At 39.1% G+C, this 16268-nt stretch overlaps 1 protein-coding gene across 1 annotated transcript in view; it reads left to right on the forward strand.

Moving 5' to 3' along the window:
- The window catches only part of TDRD7 (tudor domain containing 7), a 70567-nt gene that overhangs the window by 46395 nt on the left and 7904 nt on the right, over positions 1 to 16268 (forward strand). Inside the window, exons 10-14 of the mRNA XM_033123753.1 lie at positions 1159 to 1361; positions 2361 to 2495; positions 4233 to 4319; positions 10816 to 10950; positions 14018 to 14128. Coding sequence (XP_032979644.1) covers positions 1159 to 1361; positions 2361 to 2495; positions 4233 to 4319; positions 10816 to 10950; positions 14018 to 14128 — 671 coding nt within the window. The remainder of the gene's footprint in view (positions 1 to 1158; positions 1362 to 2360; positions 2496 to 4232; positions 4320 to 10815; positions 10951 to 14017; positions 14129 to 16268) is intronic.

Raw genomic sequence — 16268 nt, forward strand, 5'->3', positions numbered from 1 at the left:
ATAGGACAAGATTTTGGATGGTGAAATGAAAGATTTGATAAAAGCGACAAACTTATGTGTCGGGAGAACAGAAAAAGAATCAGAGAAAGGTGGGGCGGCTCAGTTGATTACAGCACGGTGCTCTTAACAATAAGGTTGCCGGTTCTATCCCCACATGGGCCACTGTGAGCTGCGCCCTCACAACTAGAATGAAACAACTGCTTGACTTGGAGCTGATGGGTCCTGGAAAAACACACTTAAAAATAAAGAAAGAAGGAAGGGAAGAATGGAGGGAGGGAGGGAGGGAGGGAGGTAAAGAGGGAGAGAGGGAGGAAAGGAGGGAGGGAGGAAAGAGAGAAAGAGGTAGCTCAGTGGGAGTCTGAGCTTTTGCTTATGGACTAAAAGGGGGAAATACAGCAATGGCCTTATACTACCATTGGAGAAGTGATGAGCTAATTTTAATTGGTTTAATAGATTGAGAGTTGTCATATATATGAGACATGGAATTACAATTTTCAAAGAATTTAAAGAACAATTAGACAATAAAGTTCACCCAATATCATATTAAATTCACCTAATACCATGTTATGTTAAACACTGATCTTTCTTTGATAAATCAGAAAAGTATTTGGTATCTTCATGGTCATTGTGGTGTACTGAAAGAAAGAAAGGAAAAAACAAAGAGAAAGGATGGATGTCTAAATTTACAATGAATGTGTGTTCATTTTATAAGAAAGAAATAATTGTGTATATTTAACTAGAAAATGAAAAAAATCAAAGCTATATGTTTAGGAAGCACATTACAAATACCTGACTGGCAATATGATTGATAGCTTTTTTATGTATTAGTCTTTTTGTTTTAAATATGTGCTTGTATATAAAGTGAAGGCTATTTCTCCTAAGGTAGAAATTCTGATTGATCATCAGTTTTTCTTCTTGTTTTAAGATTGCCTGCCTCGTGTAACCATTCAAAACGGCATTCACATTATAATATATATCTTAAAACCAAAAGGGTGGGTTATATAAAGAAGATTGTAAAACAAAGCTTTCCTATAAAATGTAAGAATTTTGTAGTAGATTCATAGTTGTAATTAATAGCCAGAATAAATACAATCTATCTGTCCATGTTAGCATGATTCTGCTAATTAAGTACAAATTTAAATATTCAATATTTTTCAGGGTTGGAAGTTCTAAGTGATGACCCTGGTTTAGTGAAGGTGGTGGAATCATTAACTTGTGGAAAGATCTTTGCAGTGGAAATACTTGAAAAAGCTGACATTCCACTTGTGATTCTGTACGACACGTCAGGAGAAGATGACATCAATATTAATGCCACCTGCTTAAAGGCCATGTGTGACAAGTCCCTAGAGGTTCACCTTCAGGTACCACTGTGACCACTGCTGTCATCCGTCACACATATTGTAGGAAAGACAGTTACCAGAAAAGAGTGTTACACGTTTTAGGCTCACACTACAGAGAGACAGGTTACATATGTATTGAGAAAAAGGGGGTGGGAGGAGCAGGAATGGGAGAAAGATGCCAACATATAAACAGTAATTGGATTTTTTTATTTTCCAGGTTTTACAATGAGCATATATTAATTTTATATAAAATTATTTTGCAAAGATAATAGAGGAGGATAATGCAAAAGAAGGGAACATTAGGTTAATAAAGATGTTTATTAAATTATTATCTTTAACATTTTTAAAATGTGAAGAATGTAGATATCCACAAAGAAGGAAACCTTTAAATAAATTATAGGGCGGCCGCTCTAAATGATAGAATGAGATACTAAAAATGATCATTTTAAAGGCTTCATAGTAACATTGGGAAAATGTTTGTTTTAATAAGTAGAGCAATGGTGAATTGTCTTTATATTATGATTTGACTAAAAATGGTTAAAATTACACCTTGACTATGATTACAGGTTTTTAAAATTACTGAAATTTATGTGGCCTGTGGACACAGATTAGAAAGTAGGCTGATAATGGGGTTGATTTGGTAAGAGTGTTTTTTTTCATTTCTGTTAATATTGCAAAAATATGTTTTATGTAAAAAATTTTTTTATACATTAATGGGGAGAAAATGAAGTTAAGGATATTCTCAGCCTTTGAGATAATGCAAAGTGGTAATAAATGAGTGTATGCAAAATGCCTACTTTGTGCCCGACACAAATGATATCGGATATTCCTTTTGGAAAGAGGTATCTAAACTAGTTTCTCCCATTGGAGTTATGAATCTCATTCGTTCCTATCTATCCTCCAGCTCAGAGGATTTAAAGTGCAAAGACTTGTAAGAACATATTTAGGCAGATACCCATTAGGTAGGTAATAGCTGTGCTGTGTTCCCAGGCATCCTGATGTGTCCTTTGTTCGTTCCAGGTTGATGCAATGTACACAAATGTCAAAGTGACTAATATTTGCTCTGATGGCACACTCTACTGCCAGGTGCCTTGCAAGGGTCTGAACAAACTCAACGACCTTCTGCATAAGACAGAGGACTACTTCCATTGTAAGGTATGGCGGGGCATCGTCCCCCTCCAGAGTTAGTCCTAAAATTGCAAATAAAAGTGGTCACTAACTTTTGAATAGTTTGAGGTAGAATTTCTAGAATAATGGGTAAGAGCCACAGACTGCATAATTTAAAACAAAATAAAGCAAAAAGAACCCACTGGTTTCTGCGTTGTAAAGTGAGGATAGCAATAGTGTGTGCCCATAGGACTGTCACGAGGAGAGGTCATGAGGCCGCTTAGCACCGTGCCTGGCACATAGTGAGCGCTCAGCAGCTGGTAGGTTTGTTATTTACAAGGTGCAGTTCATGGTCCTGCAGGGCAGCTACCTGTGTGTCTGTCCGCTAGAGCCAGCTGGCTCCTCTGCCTCGGGCAAAGAGGAAAGCATGGGATGTAAGGGAGGAATAAAATTTCTAAGGCATCACTCCCCGAGCTCTTTAACCTACCGCCTCGGTAGATGTGGTTCTACAATTCAAATTTATTAAATACGCTCCTTACCCTTTAATTCTTTTCTGACTTAGGATATGTAGAGGTTTTGTTTTAAGGTTCTAAGGTGATTTTCTTACCTCCGTTAGGACATTATCGTTACAATGCAGAATATGCTGTGGTTTCCAAGTGACTAAACTCTAATGTCACTTCAGCCCTGACCCTCTCGTCCCTGGAAGTGAACCGTTCCCTCTAGCCTGAGCACACTGAGCATCTAGTGGCACGTATGCAGCCCTGTGTTTTATAATAGCTGTGTAAGGACTTACTTGCCTTACTGGAGTGCAGGCTTCTTGAGGGCAGACACCGAGCTTTATCAGGTACTGGCAAGTACCTAATTCATGTGGACACTGTGGTACCTAATTTAGTGTCTCATATAGAACAGGCATTTCAAAGTATTTGCTGAATCAGGTTCAGTCTGTATTCAGACCCCAGCCTAGAACTGAGGCATTAGATCTATAGCTTTACCTCTTTCCGTGTCACAGATGTCGTGGATGTATGTATCTCAAGGTCATTACTTAAGTTTGATTTCCTAGTCTATCTTGGAAAAATCTGAGACACCCTGAGAGGCCGACTCCAGTGACTCATTTGCATGCATATGCTTATAACCTGTGGTGCAAAGCACTCTCGATAGTCCCTAGTGCCCTTGTAGCCCGAGTGGAGACGTTACCTGCAGCAAGAGTGCAGACATTCACCCGGAAGGAGAGAGACCCGCCCCCCCTTTCAGGCTACACCAGAAGCGGCGGATGAAGAACCTCCAGCCATGATGTGTTGGCCTTTCACTGGCGCTGATATCCACATTTGTGTTGATAGCATTTCTTTTGTTTTGGAATTAAAATCTTATCTTTTAATCTAAATGGTAAAAGATAAGAAGCAGAGGCCCTCTGGACAGTTAGCCCAACCTGCTCGCCTGCATCCAGGCTCTGCTCCTCTTTGTCAGACGCATCCTCCCTGTGTGTGTGTAACTGATGGTGCCGGCGCCCGAATGAGTCATACTGAGCTCCACACTCACATTGTTAGACATTGTAACGGGACTGATTTGTGAGCCATGTGCCGGGAAGGAGAGAGGATCACTGCCATCCACTCTCCACACGGGGATGAGGCCCGAGGCAGACGTTCTGTAATCCTCAGGGCATGCCCTGCCTCCACTGATTACATACGGGTGAAACAGCTGGCCTGTAACACAGCGTGTGTGTCTGATGCTGTAGCAATATGCTCTTGGCTCAGAGTAATAAAAGCGCCGTGCCATTCTGTTTTGCAGCACATGACCTCGGAATACTTCGTTTCCGTACCCTTCTGTGGGAAAATCTGCCTCTTCCATTGCAAAGGAAAATGGTTACGAGTAGAGGTAAAATCAGTCACTTGACTTTTTTGTTTTTAACTTATTATGAAATATTTCAGGTGTACAAACAAGGTCTTAAACAATGGAATAAGCACCTACATACTCATCGCCAGTTTGAGAAATAAAATATGACTGATAGGGTCCACGTTCCCTGTCTGTATCCCCTTTCTTCTACTCCCACCCTGGGGGGCTGCCTGCTGACTTTGGTGTTTCTCGTTCCTGTTTGTTTCTTTATACTTTTATTATGTGTGTATCTATACACACACAGTTTTGCTATCTATCTATTTTCATGTATAGGTAGTGGAAATATAGAAATGAATATGTATATAGACTGTAGTAAAAAAATGAATAAAGCATAACTAAATGAATAAATGTTTTAAAAATGTATGTAAATAGTAAAATGTATTGGTTCTTCTGCGACATGCTTTGTCATTTCTTCTTTGTGAGATTCATCCACGTTGACGTGTGCAGCTCTAATTCAGTTGTTTTCACTGCTGTATGATGTAACGGTGTATGAATATGCCAACATTATCACTCTCTTCTCCTGAGGATATTTAGATTGTTTCTAATTTTTTGTTACAAACAATGCTACCATGAGCCTTGCTGCACATATCCCCCAGGGTGCATACTCACTCGTATGTAGGAATGGCATTTCTGGGTGTAGGGATGCATAGCTTCAATTTTGCTAGGTATTGCCTAATTGCTCTCCAAATTGACCCTTTCACTGAGGCTGTAGCCCTTTGAGAGTTCTGGCTCCTTGAGGGAGTCTCAGACCCTCCCTCCCTCCTGCCCAGGTCGGCTTGGGCTTCAGTGTTCACATACGCCTCTATTTCCAGTCCCTAATAATTGTCTTATTTTCTTGCAAGTTAAGTTATGAATTTGAAAGGAAGCTTGTTATATTTTATCATATATTTCTATAATGTTTTCAACAGTGGGTTTTTAATTTTTCTGGTTACTGTTTCTTTTTCCTTCTTTTTTTGGTATCTAGTTTATTCAGTTGCTAAAACTGCAAGTTTGGGCTTGATTTTATTTTATTTTTTTCTGTTTTTCCTTTGTTTCAGAAGATTTTAATCTAGGTACAAGGACCTCTACATCCAGGGGCCCTTGCAGAGTGTGTGTGTATATTATGTATTTTGGGGGTAGGGGAGTATCCATAATTTTCATAAAATCCTCAAAGAAGCCAACCCTAGGAAAGTAAGAACCATTGCTTTAATGATTTTTAAATACTGCATAGCAATATTTTGATAACTTAATTATACTGATTTTCCTTTTATTTAAATAAAATTTGGTCATGTCCGTTTTAACAAAAGGAGCAATTTTGAATTGTTCTTGTCATTAATGTGAATATGTGTCAGAAGGCTGAGATTTGGGGTTGTATGACCAAGAGTTGTCTGCTTAGCTATAAACTTCAAAAACATGATTCGTTAGAAAGAACATGGCATTATTAAAAATTTAAAGCTCTGTGGTGTTTAGTGTATAAATGCACAAATACTTATTTTTTTAACTTTTATTTTGAAATAATTTCAGACTTTCACAGAGTTGCAAAAATAGTTCAGAGTTCCCATATGCCCCTTACTGCCAGTGTTAACATCTTGAGTAACCAATATCAAAACCAGGAAGTTAACGTCAATATAATATTAACTTATCTGCAGAACTTAACATTTCTGAGATTGTCCCTCAAATGTCCTTTTTCTGGTCCAGGATCCCAAGTTGTATTTAGTTTCATGTCTTCTCACTTTCCTCCAGCCTGGCAGTTGTTCTGCCTTTCTTTGTTGTTTGTGGCCTTTTGCAGAGTGGTGGTATTTTGTAGAGTGTCTCTCAACTTGAGTTTCTTCATGTGTAGAATCAGGTTATACTTTTTTGGCAATAATACCTTTCAGTATATGCTCAAATACTTTATATAAATATCTAGTATTACTTTTACTACTATCGAATTGTGTGTTGTCTACCTTTGAAGTAGCAAAAGTGTTCATTCTTTTAGTGATGTGTAGAAAGCTAAGGAAGGAAAAATGATTAATGAAAAGCAGATTCTTTGTTTAAACGATGTATTTCTTCTTGACATGTCCAAGCTTCATTTGGTGCCTATGCATTTTGAACTTATTCCATACATCCAGCCAAATCTATTCCATGGCCATCACTCTCCCTGCCATCACTCCTCCTCCAAACTCATCCTGAGTGGTCTGCATTTACTTTTCTATACCAACTTCCAGTCAGTCCTCAGCCACTGCTGTTTGACTTCTGCCTGCATTCCGTCAGAGAGCCTGTTCTTGCAACAGCACCTTAATCGCACAATCGAATTAGTATCTTCCCGGTCTTATTTTATCAGACCTCTTTGCTGCACCTAACAGTGTTTAAACTTGAGACTGTCTTCTCATTAGGCTACCATGTTACCAAATCCTCCTAATTTTCCTTATGGTGCTCTTTCTCTTATTTTCCACCCAAACCTCCCCCTAAACCTTACTGCGGAAGTGTCAGTGTCCCCAAGTTCTGTCCTGATTCACCACTCTCTTCAGCCTCTGCGTCCTCCTAGGCAATCCCATCTCATAGTTTCAGTTATCGTCTCAGTCATAATGTTTCCTAAATTCGTTTTCCAGCCCTTGATGAGCTTCTGATTCAGGCAAAAAGCCCAGCCTAATGGTCCATCTCACAACTCCCCAAGCTCTACGTGTCTGAAATGAGAATGATCTTTCCCATCCTTGTCTTCCGGTATGCGTGTATTGTGGTGGTGCCTCCGTTCATGCAGTCACTCAGGCTGTTCCTCAGGACGTATCTTTGACTCCTCGATCTTTCTCAGCCCCCAATGCAACTGATCACCTCACGCTGCCAGTTTTACAGCCTTGTCATTTCTTGTCTAGATCACTGCAGTACCATGCCAGCTGGTTCCTTTACCGTTCCTCTGTCTTCCTCCAATACCACCCCACTAGAGGGAGCAACCCAAAGTGCAAATCATAGTAAATAATAATATGTTCAACTTTCAATGAGGCTGTTTCCCAGACACTAAATCTTGTTTTTCTAAACATGAGTGATCTCATGTAATCTTCACAAAACCCTGTTATCCCCATTCTTACTAATGAGGAGAGTCATTCAGCTAGAAAGTGGGAGAGCTGAAATTTAAAACTGAATCTATCGGATTCCAAAACCCTCGCCCGGTCTTACCACCAACAGTACTTGGCTTCTTCTAAAGCTGACCATCTCATTCTTTTACTTAAGACTTGACATTGGCTTCTCATCTACAAGGTAAATTCTAAGTTCTTTAAGACACAATATCTGGCTCCAAGACCTTGCCTTTGCCTGGCTCCCAGCCCCATCTCTTGCCTTGCCCTGAATCTCACTTTATGTTCCAACATAACCAAAATGCTTGTAGACCCCACCTGTAAGAAATATACGAGGTCTGATAGTTAAGTTCGCGAACGCATCCTAGAAAAAGTGCTACATACTTCATTCCTGAATATCACTACGGTCACCTTCGAAGTACTCCCCTTGGGAAGCTAAGCACCGACGCCAGCGCCTAGTCCACCCTTCAAAGCAATTTTGGAACTCTTTCTGGAATGGCCATCAGAGCTGTTGTCGTATTACCCTTGATGTCCTGAATGTCATCAAAATGTCTTCCTTTCAATATTTTCTTTATCTTCAGATAAAGAAAGAAGTCATTGGGGGCCAGATGAGGTAACTAGGGAGGGTGTTCCAATGCAGTTATTTGTTTACTGGCTAAAAACTCTCCCATAAACAGTTCCGTGTGAGCTGGTGCATTGTCGTGATGCAAGAACCATGAATTGTTGGCGAAAAGTTCAGGTCGTCTAACTTTTTCATGCAGCCTTTTCAACACTTCCAAATAGTAAACTTGGTTAACTGTTTGTCCAGTTGGTACAAATTCATAATGAATAATCCCTCTGATATCAAAAAAGGTTAGCAACATCATTTTGACTCTTGATTTGGACTGACGGAACTTCTTTGGTCTTGGAGAATTGGATGACTTCCATTGTACACTTTGACGCTTTGTTTCAGCATCGTATTAGTACACCCATTTTTCATCACCAGTGATAACATAGCCCAAAACATCATGTTGCCTCATCAAAAGGTCTTGGCAAACTTCAACTCTCCTTTGCTTTTGTTCATTGGTGAGCTCCTTCATGACCATTTCTGCACACACCTTTCTTGTGCCAAGATTTCCAGTTAAGATTTTCCTAACTATTTCTCTATCGATGATGACTTGGTCTGCTATGCTTCTCACAGTCAGCTGATGACTTTGACGAATTTTTACAATGTTTTTGTCAGTTCTGCTTGTTACTGGCCACCCTGACCTTTCTTCATCAGTGACATGTTCTCTCCTGTCAGACAAACATTTAATCCATTTGTACACTGCCATTTTCTTCATGGCATTATTTCCATAAACTTGGACTAACATGTCCCTGATTTCACTTCCTCTCTTGCCAAGTTGAACAAGGAATTTAATGTTTGTTCATTGCTCTAATTCAAGTTTCAGACATTATCGCGACTGCACACAAAAACACACAACAACCATAATGAATGCCACTCAGCAAGACACCACCACACGTCGACACGAACACAGTTGTGAGACACTTTTTTTTTTTTTGATACACCAAGGTTATGAAACCTTACCGAGCTGTTGGTACAGTGCTGCCAATGTAAGCGCACAGTGGCGAGTTCGTGAACTTAATTGTCAGGCCTTGTATGTGTCTTTGCCCATCCTCTCCCGTTTGAAATGTCCAGATTAGCCCCTTACTAGACTCCTACCAATCTGGTTTACTCCCATTCATCATTTAAGGTCCAGCTCTGAAGGACATAAATTTGTGAAACTTATTAAATTCAAGTTTGTGAAAAAGGAAATACAAATGTCCAATAGATATGATTATTTCTTAAAGGGACAAAAATTTACACAATTTAAATTATTCAGCCAAAAGGTTTGTTAGATAAGTCACAATATATCTATATGATAGACTTATGTAACCTTAAAATGATGTAGAAGATTAATAACATGAAATATTTTTGAGACATTGGGTAAAAAGTAGTCAATTTGTGAAATAGTATATACTAATATGTTATAATTTTTATAAATATTTTTTTGTAAATGCATGAATAAACAATTAGAAGGATAATTGTAATTTATAATAGATTACAAGTGATTTTTATATCATTCTTTTAAGTACATTTTCTACAATGGAGATATTATACTAAAATAAGAAAAAAAGCAAATTTAAAGAAAAGTACCAATTCTAGGCATTTCTTCCTCCTGAAATCTTGTCCTAACATCTACTTCCTGGCTGGGTCAAGGTACCCATCCTCCATGTTCTCATAGTATATAAATATAAATAAGTATATAAATAAAGTTATCCCATGTATAACTTTATTACTGTCCTTACTGCATTATATTATGATTACATATTTGTGTCATCTCTCACGAGACTGGGCGCTCTTTGAGATGGGGAGTATATCTCTGTGGCCCAGTTATGCCTGGATATAATAAGCATTGAATATATACCATCCATACAAAATACATGTTTAGTATACATACATTTGAATAAATAAATACATTTTAAACTATTGCCCCATAGTACTGTTTGTGTTTATTATATCTTAAGAGAATAAAAAATTATGCAGTGATATTAATAAAGCATTCTCTGGGGCAGTAGAAAAAGGCTTTACTTTCGTATATCTGACTCCTATCCAAGAGTGGCCCAGTTCTTCTTGGTAGTTACCACATTGAATGCACCACCATTCTTCAGGTGGCAGTTAGTGCAGTTGTAAGCATGAAGTCCCTGCCCAGATCACCATCTCCGTGGGGCTCTGGCCAACTTAACTATATTCAGCGATGGCAAATATCACAGTAGCTTACTGAGGAAAACTGTGGGCATTTAAAGGTGTACTCAGTATCTTAAGTGTGATGTTGCCATTTGATCACAAATAGGTAATTATTGCATTGACTCGGTGTGTCATTTCCCCATTTTTGAGTTATTAGCTGGACTGATTTTACCTCTTTGTGACTTTCTCTGTTTCAATTTTTTAGGTAGGACAAATGATAAAAATTATCGTTAGGTTTTCTGACAATGCTGTAGTAGAAAAAATACTTCAAGGAAAATTCTGTCTCTGAATTCACTCCAGTGTTTATTTCCTCATTACTAAAACACAGTAGTTTTTTCCCCCTCACATTTTAATATTTTGGAGAACAGACTGCATCTTATAATCAACAATAATGTATCAACAGTGTCCTAGAATTGAAAACAATCAATATTACTATATTTATGAATTTTACTAATTATTAGTTTAGTGATTATTACTGATGAAATGAATTAACAACTAGATGTTGAAATCAATTCTACTGCAAAAGAATACCTACAGGTACATTTTAAAATAAGAGAGAATTTAATAACACAGATACATTGCTTTTTATTTACAATGTAGAGTTAAACAAAATGTAGTTGCACAGAAGCATTTTGGCCTTTTGGATGTGTTCATAAATTAGCCAACACTTGTCTCATTGCAGATCACGAACGTCCACAGCAGCCGGGCTCTTGATGTTCAATTCCTAGATTCTGGCACCGTGACATCCGTAAAAGTGTCCGAGCTCAGGGAAATTCCCCCTCGGTTTCTACAAGAAATGATTGCAATACCACCTCAGGTACTGTATGTTACAAGCCTGGGAGGTTTGCTGGAAGAGATTTGGATATGTTAGTCATCACATGAGATGCCCCCTTTCAGTTTTGATCTTGATAATGATTGAAGTCTGAGTTTGTAACTAAGTTGGCAGTGATCCAAGTGTGGTGGTCCCCTGGTTTTCAGATGTCAAAATTAGCCAATTTAGATAAGAAGTCCAGTCAGACTTACAGAATATTGTTTGATAAATATTTGTTTTTAAGTATGTTGAGTCATTGGGCTGTGTTTTCCAGTTAGAGGTTTGATTTTTAATAATTAGATGTCATTGCTGACTACACAGCTGCAGGATATTGATGTAAATATTTATTTCCACAGTTCTCAGTTTAATTAGGTAACCATTGTCTTTGGATATCTGTGTGTGTGTGTGTGTGTGTGTGTGTGTATATATATACATATTAATTAAGATTTTATTGGGGAAGGGGAATGGGGGAAGGGGAACAGGACTTTATTAGGGAACAGTGTGTACTTCCAGGACTTTTTTTTTCCAAGTCAAGTTGTTGTCTTTTCAGTCTTAGTTGTGGAGGGTGCCGTTCAGTTTCAAGTTGTTGTCCTTTCAGTCTTAACTGTGGAGGGCGCAGCTCAGCTCCAGGTCCTGTTGCCGTTGCTAGTTGCAGGGGGCGCAGCCCTCCATCCCTTGCAGGAGTCGAACCGGCAACCTTATGGTTGAGAGCCCACGTTCCAACCAACTGAGCCATCCAGGAGCTCAGTGGCAGCTCAGCTCAAGGTGCCATGTTCAATCTTAGTTGCAGGGTGCGCTGCCCACCATCCCTTGCAGGACTCGAGGAGTTGAACCAGCAACCTTGTGGTTGAGAGCCCACTGGCCCATGTGGGAATCGAACCGGCAGCCTTTGGAGTTAGGAGCATGGAGCTTCAACCACCTGAGCCACCAGCTGGCCCTATCTGTTTATATTTAATCATTTTCTTATAAGACCTTTTCCCCATAGAGTTTAGTAAAAAGATTAACGTACCCTTCTTCTGTTGGTAAAAATTCAGATCAGAATTTTGAATTATTTTGAATTAATTAAAATTGTTATGAACTACTTCCTACCTTTTAGGAGAAGTAGGGATTTTGTATAGATGTTAATCAGTTTTTGAAAATAAAACAGTTCAACATTCTGTAATTTCAAAAGGCAACTTGATTTTTTGCCAGATGATATCTTATGCCATCAGAACTCGGTGAATAAAAAGCACTTGACCATAATTAGGATGGCTGTTATAATTTCTCTCACTCCAGTCACTGCTGCCTTTTCTAAAATGACTATTACAGAGAAGCTGTTTAATTTGTGATCAAGCTAATTTTCAAAATCATTTGTACTCTTATTGTTGCTCAGCCATAATACTGAAAATGGTTAGACCTTTATTTAAGTGCTATTTCACTTGATAGCACCTCTGGCCTCTGTGTCACTTGTTAGAACATCCACCAGGGCCAACGTGACCTAGAAAAGTTACCTGGGCTGGAGGGGAAAGGGGGCTCCATCCCCTGCTTCTGACTGTCTGCAAGTCACACATTAGTACCTTTGTGCTACAGCATTAAATGCTACAAGAATTTTTTTCTATTACTCTTACCTAGATTCGCTGTTTGATAGAGGTGAAGTTGGGGGAACCTTACAAGCCAGCGAGGCCAAGCCTCTGGCTAACAACATCCCCCCGAAGAGGTCTAAGAGCAGCAAACTGGTAGACGGCCTGTCGGCCAAAGCTGACCCCTGAATATTGGGTTTGGGCTCTTGGCTTTTACAGTGTTTTAAAATGTGAATTGGTTGCCAGGATTTAAAAATCACATAATTTCACAGAAAAATCCCTACTTCTAGCTCCTCTTGACAAATGAGAAAACCTGGCTGCATTGAGCACTCTCCTTTTTGGGAGCTTGGGAAGGGCATTCTCTTCTGCAAGGCCTTGCTGTCCAGTGCCCCAACGCCATCTGGCTGCTTCACTCCCTCACTGCCTGCCTGGCCCCTGCAGGTATTAGAGTGTGTGACCTGCCCACCTCATCCAGGGGGCACATTGAGAGACTTGGAGTCCCCGAGGGAACAGGGTATAACAGGGAAGATGGGGTGCAGAGAGGAAAGAAGGAATCCAGGAATCCTGGAAGTACGTTTTGTTCCCTTCACAAAATTGCCTGCATCAATTCAAAGGTTTTCATGAGACTGAAAGGAGTCCCTGAAGTCACCTTTTACTCTCTGCTGTAGCCATTCTACAGAAGCTTGTGCAGTGATGGTGGGAGGTAAAAGGCATCCGGGAAAAGAAGCTCTTAGCTAGCTATGGCTTTCAGCTTTTCTGACCCTCCTTAGTTCTCATTACAGCCTCCTTCCCAAGGTCAGCACAAATACCTGTGCCCACAAGATACTCAGGATATGCTCAGTGAAGCACAGAAGCCTCCAAAAAGAATTTTGCAACAAGAGTCAGTTTTCATCCAAATGACACTTCATGGTTTTTAGTTGGGTTTAGAACAGGGGTGTCCAAACTTTTTTCAACGTTTTTTACCAAGGGCCATACGCGGTAAAATACACAAACGCCGGGCCACTCACTCGAGGTGAAGTACGTATTGCCTCACCTGGTTTATTTAAGTAAACTAAATATATTTTTGGAATTTGCTGCGGGCCAATTAACAATGGATGGCGGGCCACAGTTGGCCCTCAGGCCGCAGTTTGGACACCCCTGGTTTAGAGGGAAGAGCTAGATCTAGGTCCCAATCCTGTTCTCAGTTTTGTGATCTGACACAAATTAGTCTCTCTGAGTCCATTTCACCATCTGTAAAATGGGGTCACAACATTGGCCTATCACACAGAAGTATTGGAGGCTGAGAAGTACGTCGAATGTCTCGTGTAAGCCCTGGCTTGTAATAGTATTAGATATAGAGCCAGGAACATAGCCAATGTTCCAACCTGTGCGCTGTGATTGTCGTTATTACTAGCTATTGCTGTTGCTTGCTTTCTATGTTGGCAACATCTGACTTCTAGGAAAATAATATTGACGTTACTCAAGTGCCTATTTTAAGGTAGTATATTCACTTTTCCATCATGTTTTCTTTTCAGGCCATCAAGTGCTGTTTAGCAGATCTTCCACAATCTATTGGCATGTGGACACCAGATGCTGTGCTTTGGTTAAGAGATTCGGTTTTGAATTGCTCAGACTGTAGCATTAAGGTGAGTTATCTTATTGATCTTGATACATTTAGAAAGGGAGCTTTCAGCCAGAAGGGCTCATTTGGTTTTTGTGAAAGAATTTTTCTTAACTGTAAACTGATGCTTTCATATCTGACACATTTTTATAGTCAAGAGATTGGTTTCATGTGTAGCAATATGATATTTCATAGTTTAATTTTTATTTAAGAATTTAACTATATCTCCAGTGTTATTTTTAAACCCTTTATGTAATTTTTCCTTTATTAATAAGGTAAGAGAGATGGTTCCCTGCCCTATTTTGTACCATGATAAGGAATTAAGTCCCCAACAGAGGGACCATCATATATCTCTTGATAAATGTTTCTAAAAATCATTTAAATAAGTCCTCTTTTTTTTCCTAAAGTAGAATGGATTATAAACAAATTAGCTTATAATCTTGGTTTTTGCCTCTTTGCTAAAGCTTACTTAAACTGCTTTATTTCACTAACTTGTTTTTTTCTGCACCTTCATATCAAAAACATTGCTTATATTTTAAGAATAGAAATGTAAGATGATATTTCTCTGTTGTAACTGATGCAGATAATGTTCTTTTATATGAACACTTAACAGTGAAATGTCTTTGAGAAATACCTTCATGAAAATCTCTAAATTTTTCTAGTTCACACTGATTTTCCTATCTTCATAGTCATTTGGGGTTTCTAATGTACAGTTACACATTTAATTCCATCATACCATTTTATAGTCTTCAGTTGCCACATGATAGTGAATTTTGTTTTCTCAGCTACTGTTTTAGCTCCTAAATGCAGTGTATTGGGTACTCAATACCGTGATTCCCCAAAAATAAGACCTAGCCAGACAATCAGCTCTAATGCATCTTTTGGAGCAAAGATTAATATAAGACTTGGTCTTATTTTACTATAAGACCGGGTCTTATATAATATAATGCTGGATATAATATAATATATAATATATAATATAATATAATATAACATAATACCAGGTCTTATATTAATTTTTGCTCCAAAAGACGCATTAGAGCTGATTGCCTGGCTGGGTCTTATTTTCGGGGAAACGTGATATATTTTCAAGTGTTGATTTTTGAAATGGTACTTCTGTATCATCAATATAAAAATGAGGTAGCAGTCAGTACTTCATTAGCACTCCAAAGGATGACTTTAAATAGATTCATCTTGCTAGGGAAAAACAATTTAAATTGCTGTAGAGGAACTGTCTTGCTGGTGTCTCCGTCTTCTTGCCTGTGTTCCTGCCTTTCCTTTCTAGCCCAATTTGATAAAAGATAGATGTCGCTAGAAGTGTCTTTTTTGGGTCATTCCTAAGGTAAACCAGAGGAGCTGATGAGAAGAATTACCAGTCACCCCACCCTTTGGGACACACAGCAGTACACTCCCAGTTACCAGTGTGTGGTATCCCCATACAAACACTCTCCCCACTGGCAGAAAATGGTGGTCAAAGCAGTCAGAAGTCTCCTGGGCAAAAGAGGCAAAACTGTGATTTTGGCCTGGAGCTTTCTTCCTCTTTTCTCCCAAGGTCCCTCTTCTCGCATGTACCTGGAGAAGGGGTGAGGGGTGAGGGCAGATTAGGACCAAAAAAGGAATTTAGATCAGAAGTCCCAAAGGGTATGGTAAATGTCAAAGCTTCTTCCTTCCCTTCCCAGTCCCAGGGTGCACCAGCCTTAAGCAGAATGCTTATAGGACATTTTCTCATTGTCATGTTTATTTTTTATGTTGAAGTTGGATTGAGAAGCACATGGGGATTCATCATACTGTTCTATTTTGAGTGTTTTAAAATGTCATTAATAAAACCTTTTTTAAAATCACGATATATAAAATCACTTTCTCTCAGTAATAATGACCTCTAGCTAGTTATAAAAATATTCAGAGATTTTAGAAGTTAGTAAATGTTTCACTTCCACAAGCTTGCTTCTAAAGTACGTAAGAGCTTATTCATTGCTACAGCTGATAGATAATTCATCTTAAATAAAATGACTTTGGGCTGGCCCAGTGGCTTAGGTGGTGTTGGAGCACTGTGCTCCTAACGCCAAGGTCACCACATGGCTGTGAGCCGCCGACCAACGACTGCCAACCGACTGCCTCAGCTTCAGCTGCAGGGAGTGCAAGGCTCATACCAGCATGGGCCAGGG

This window comes from Rhinolophus ferrumequinum, chromosome 12 (genome assembly GCF_004115265.2).
Source record: "Rhinolophus ferrumequinum isolate MPI-CBG mRhiFer1 chromosome 12, mRhiFer1_v1.p, whole genome shotgun sequence".
Taxonomy (NCBI): Eukaryota; Metazoa; Chordata; class Mammalia; order Chiroptera; family Rhinolophidae; genus Rhinolophus; species Rhinolophus ferrumequinum.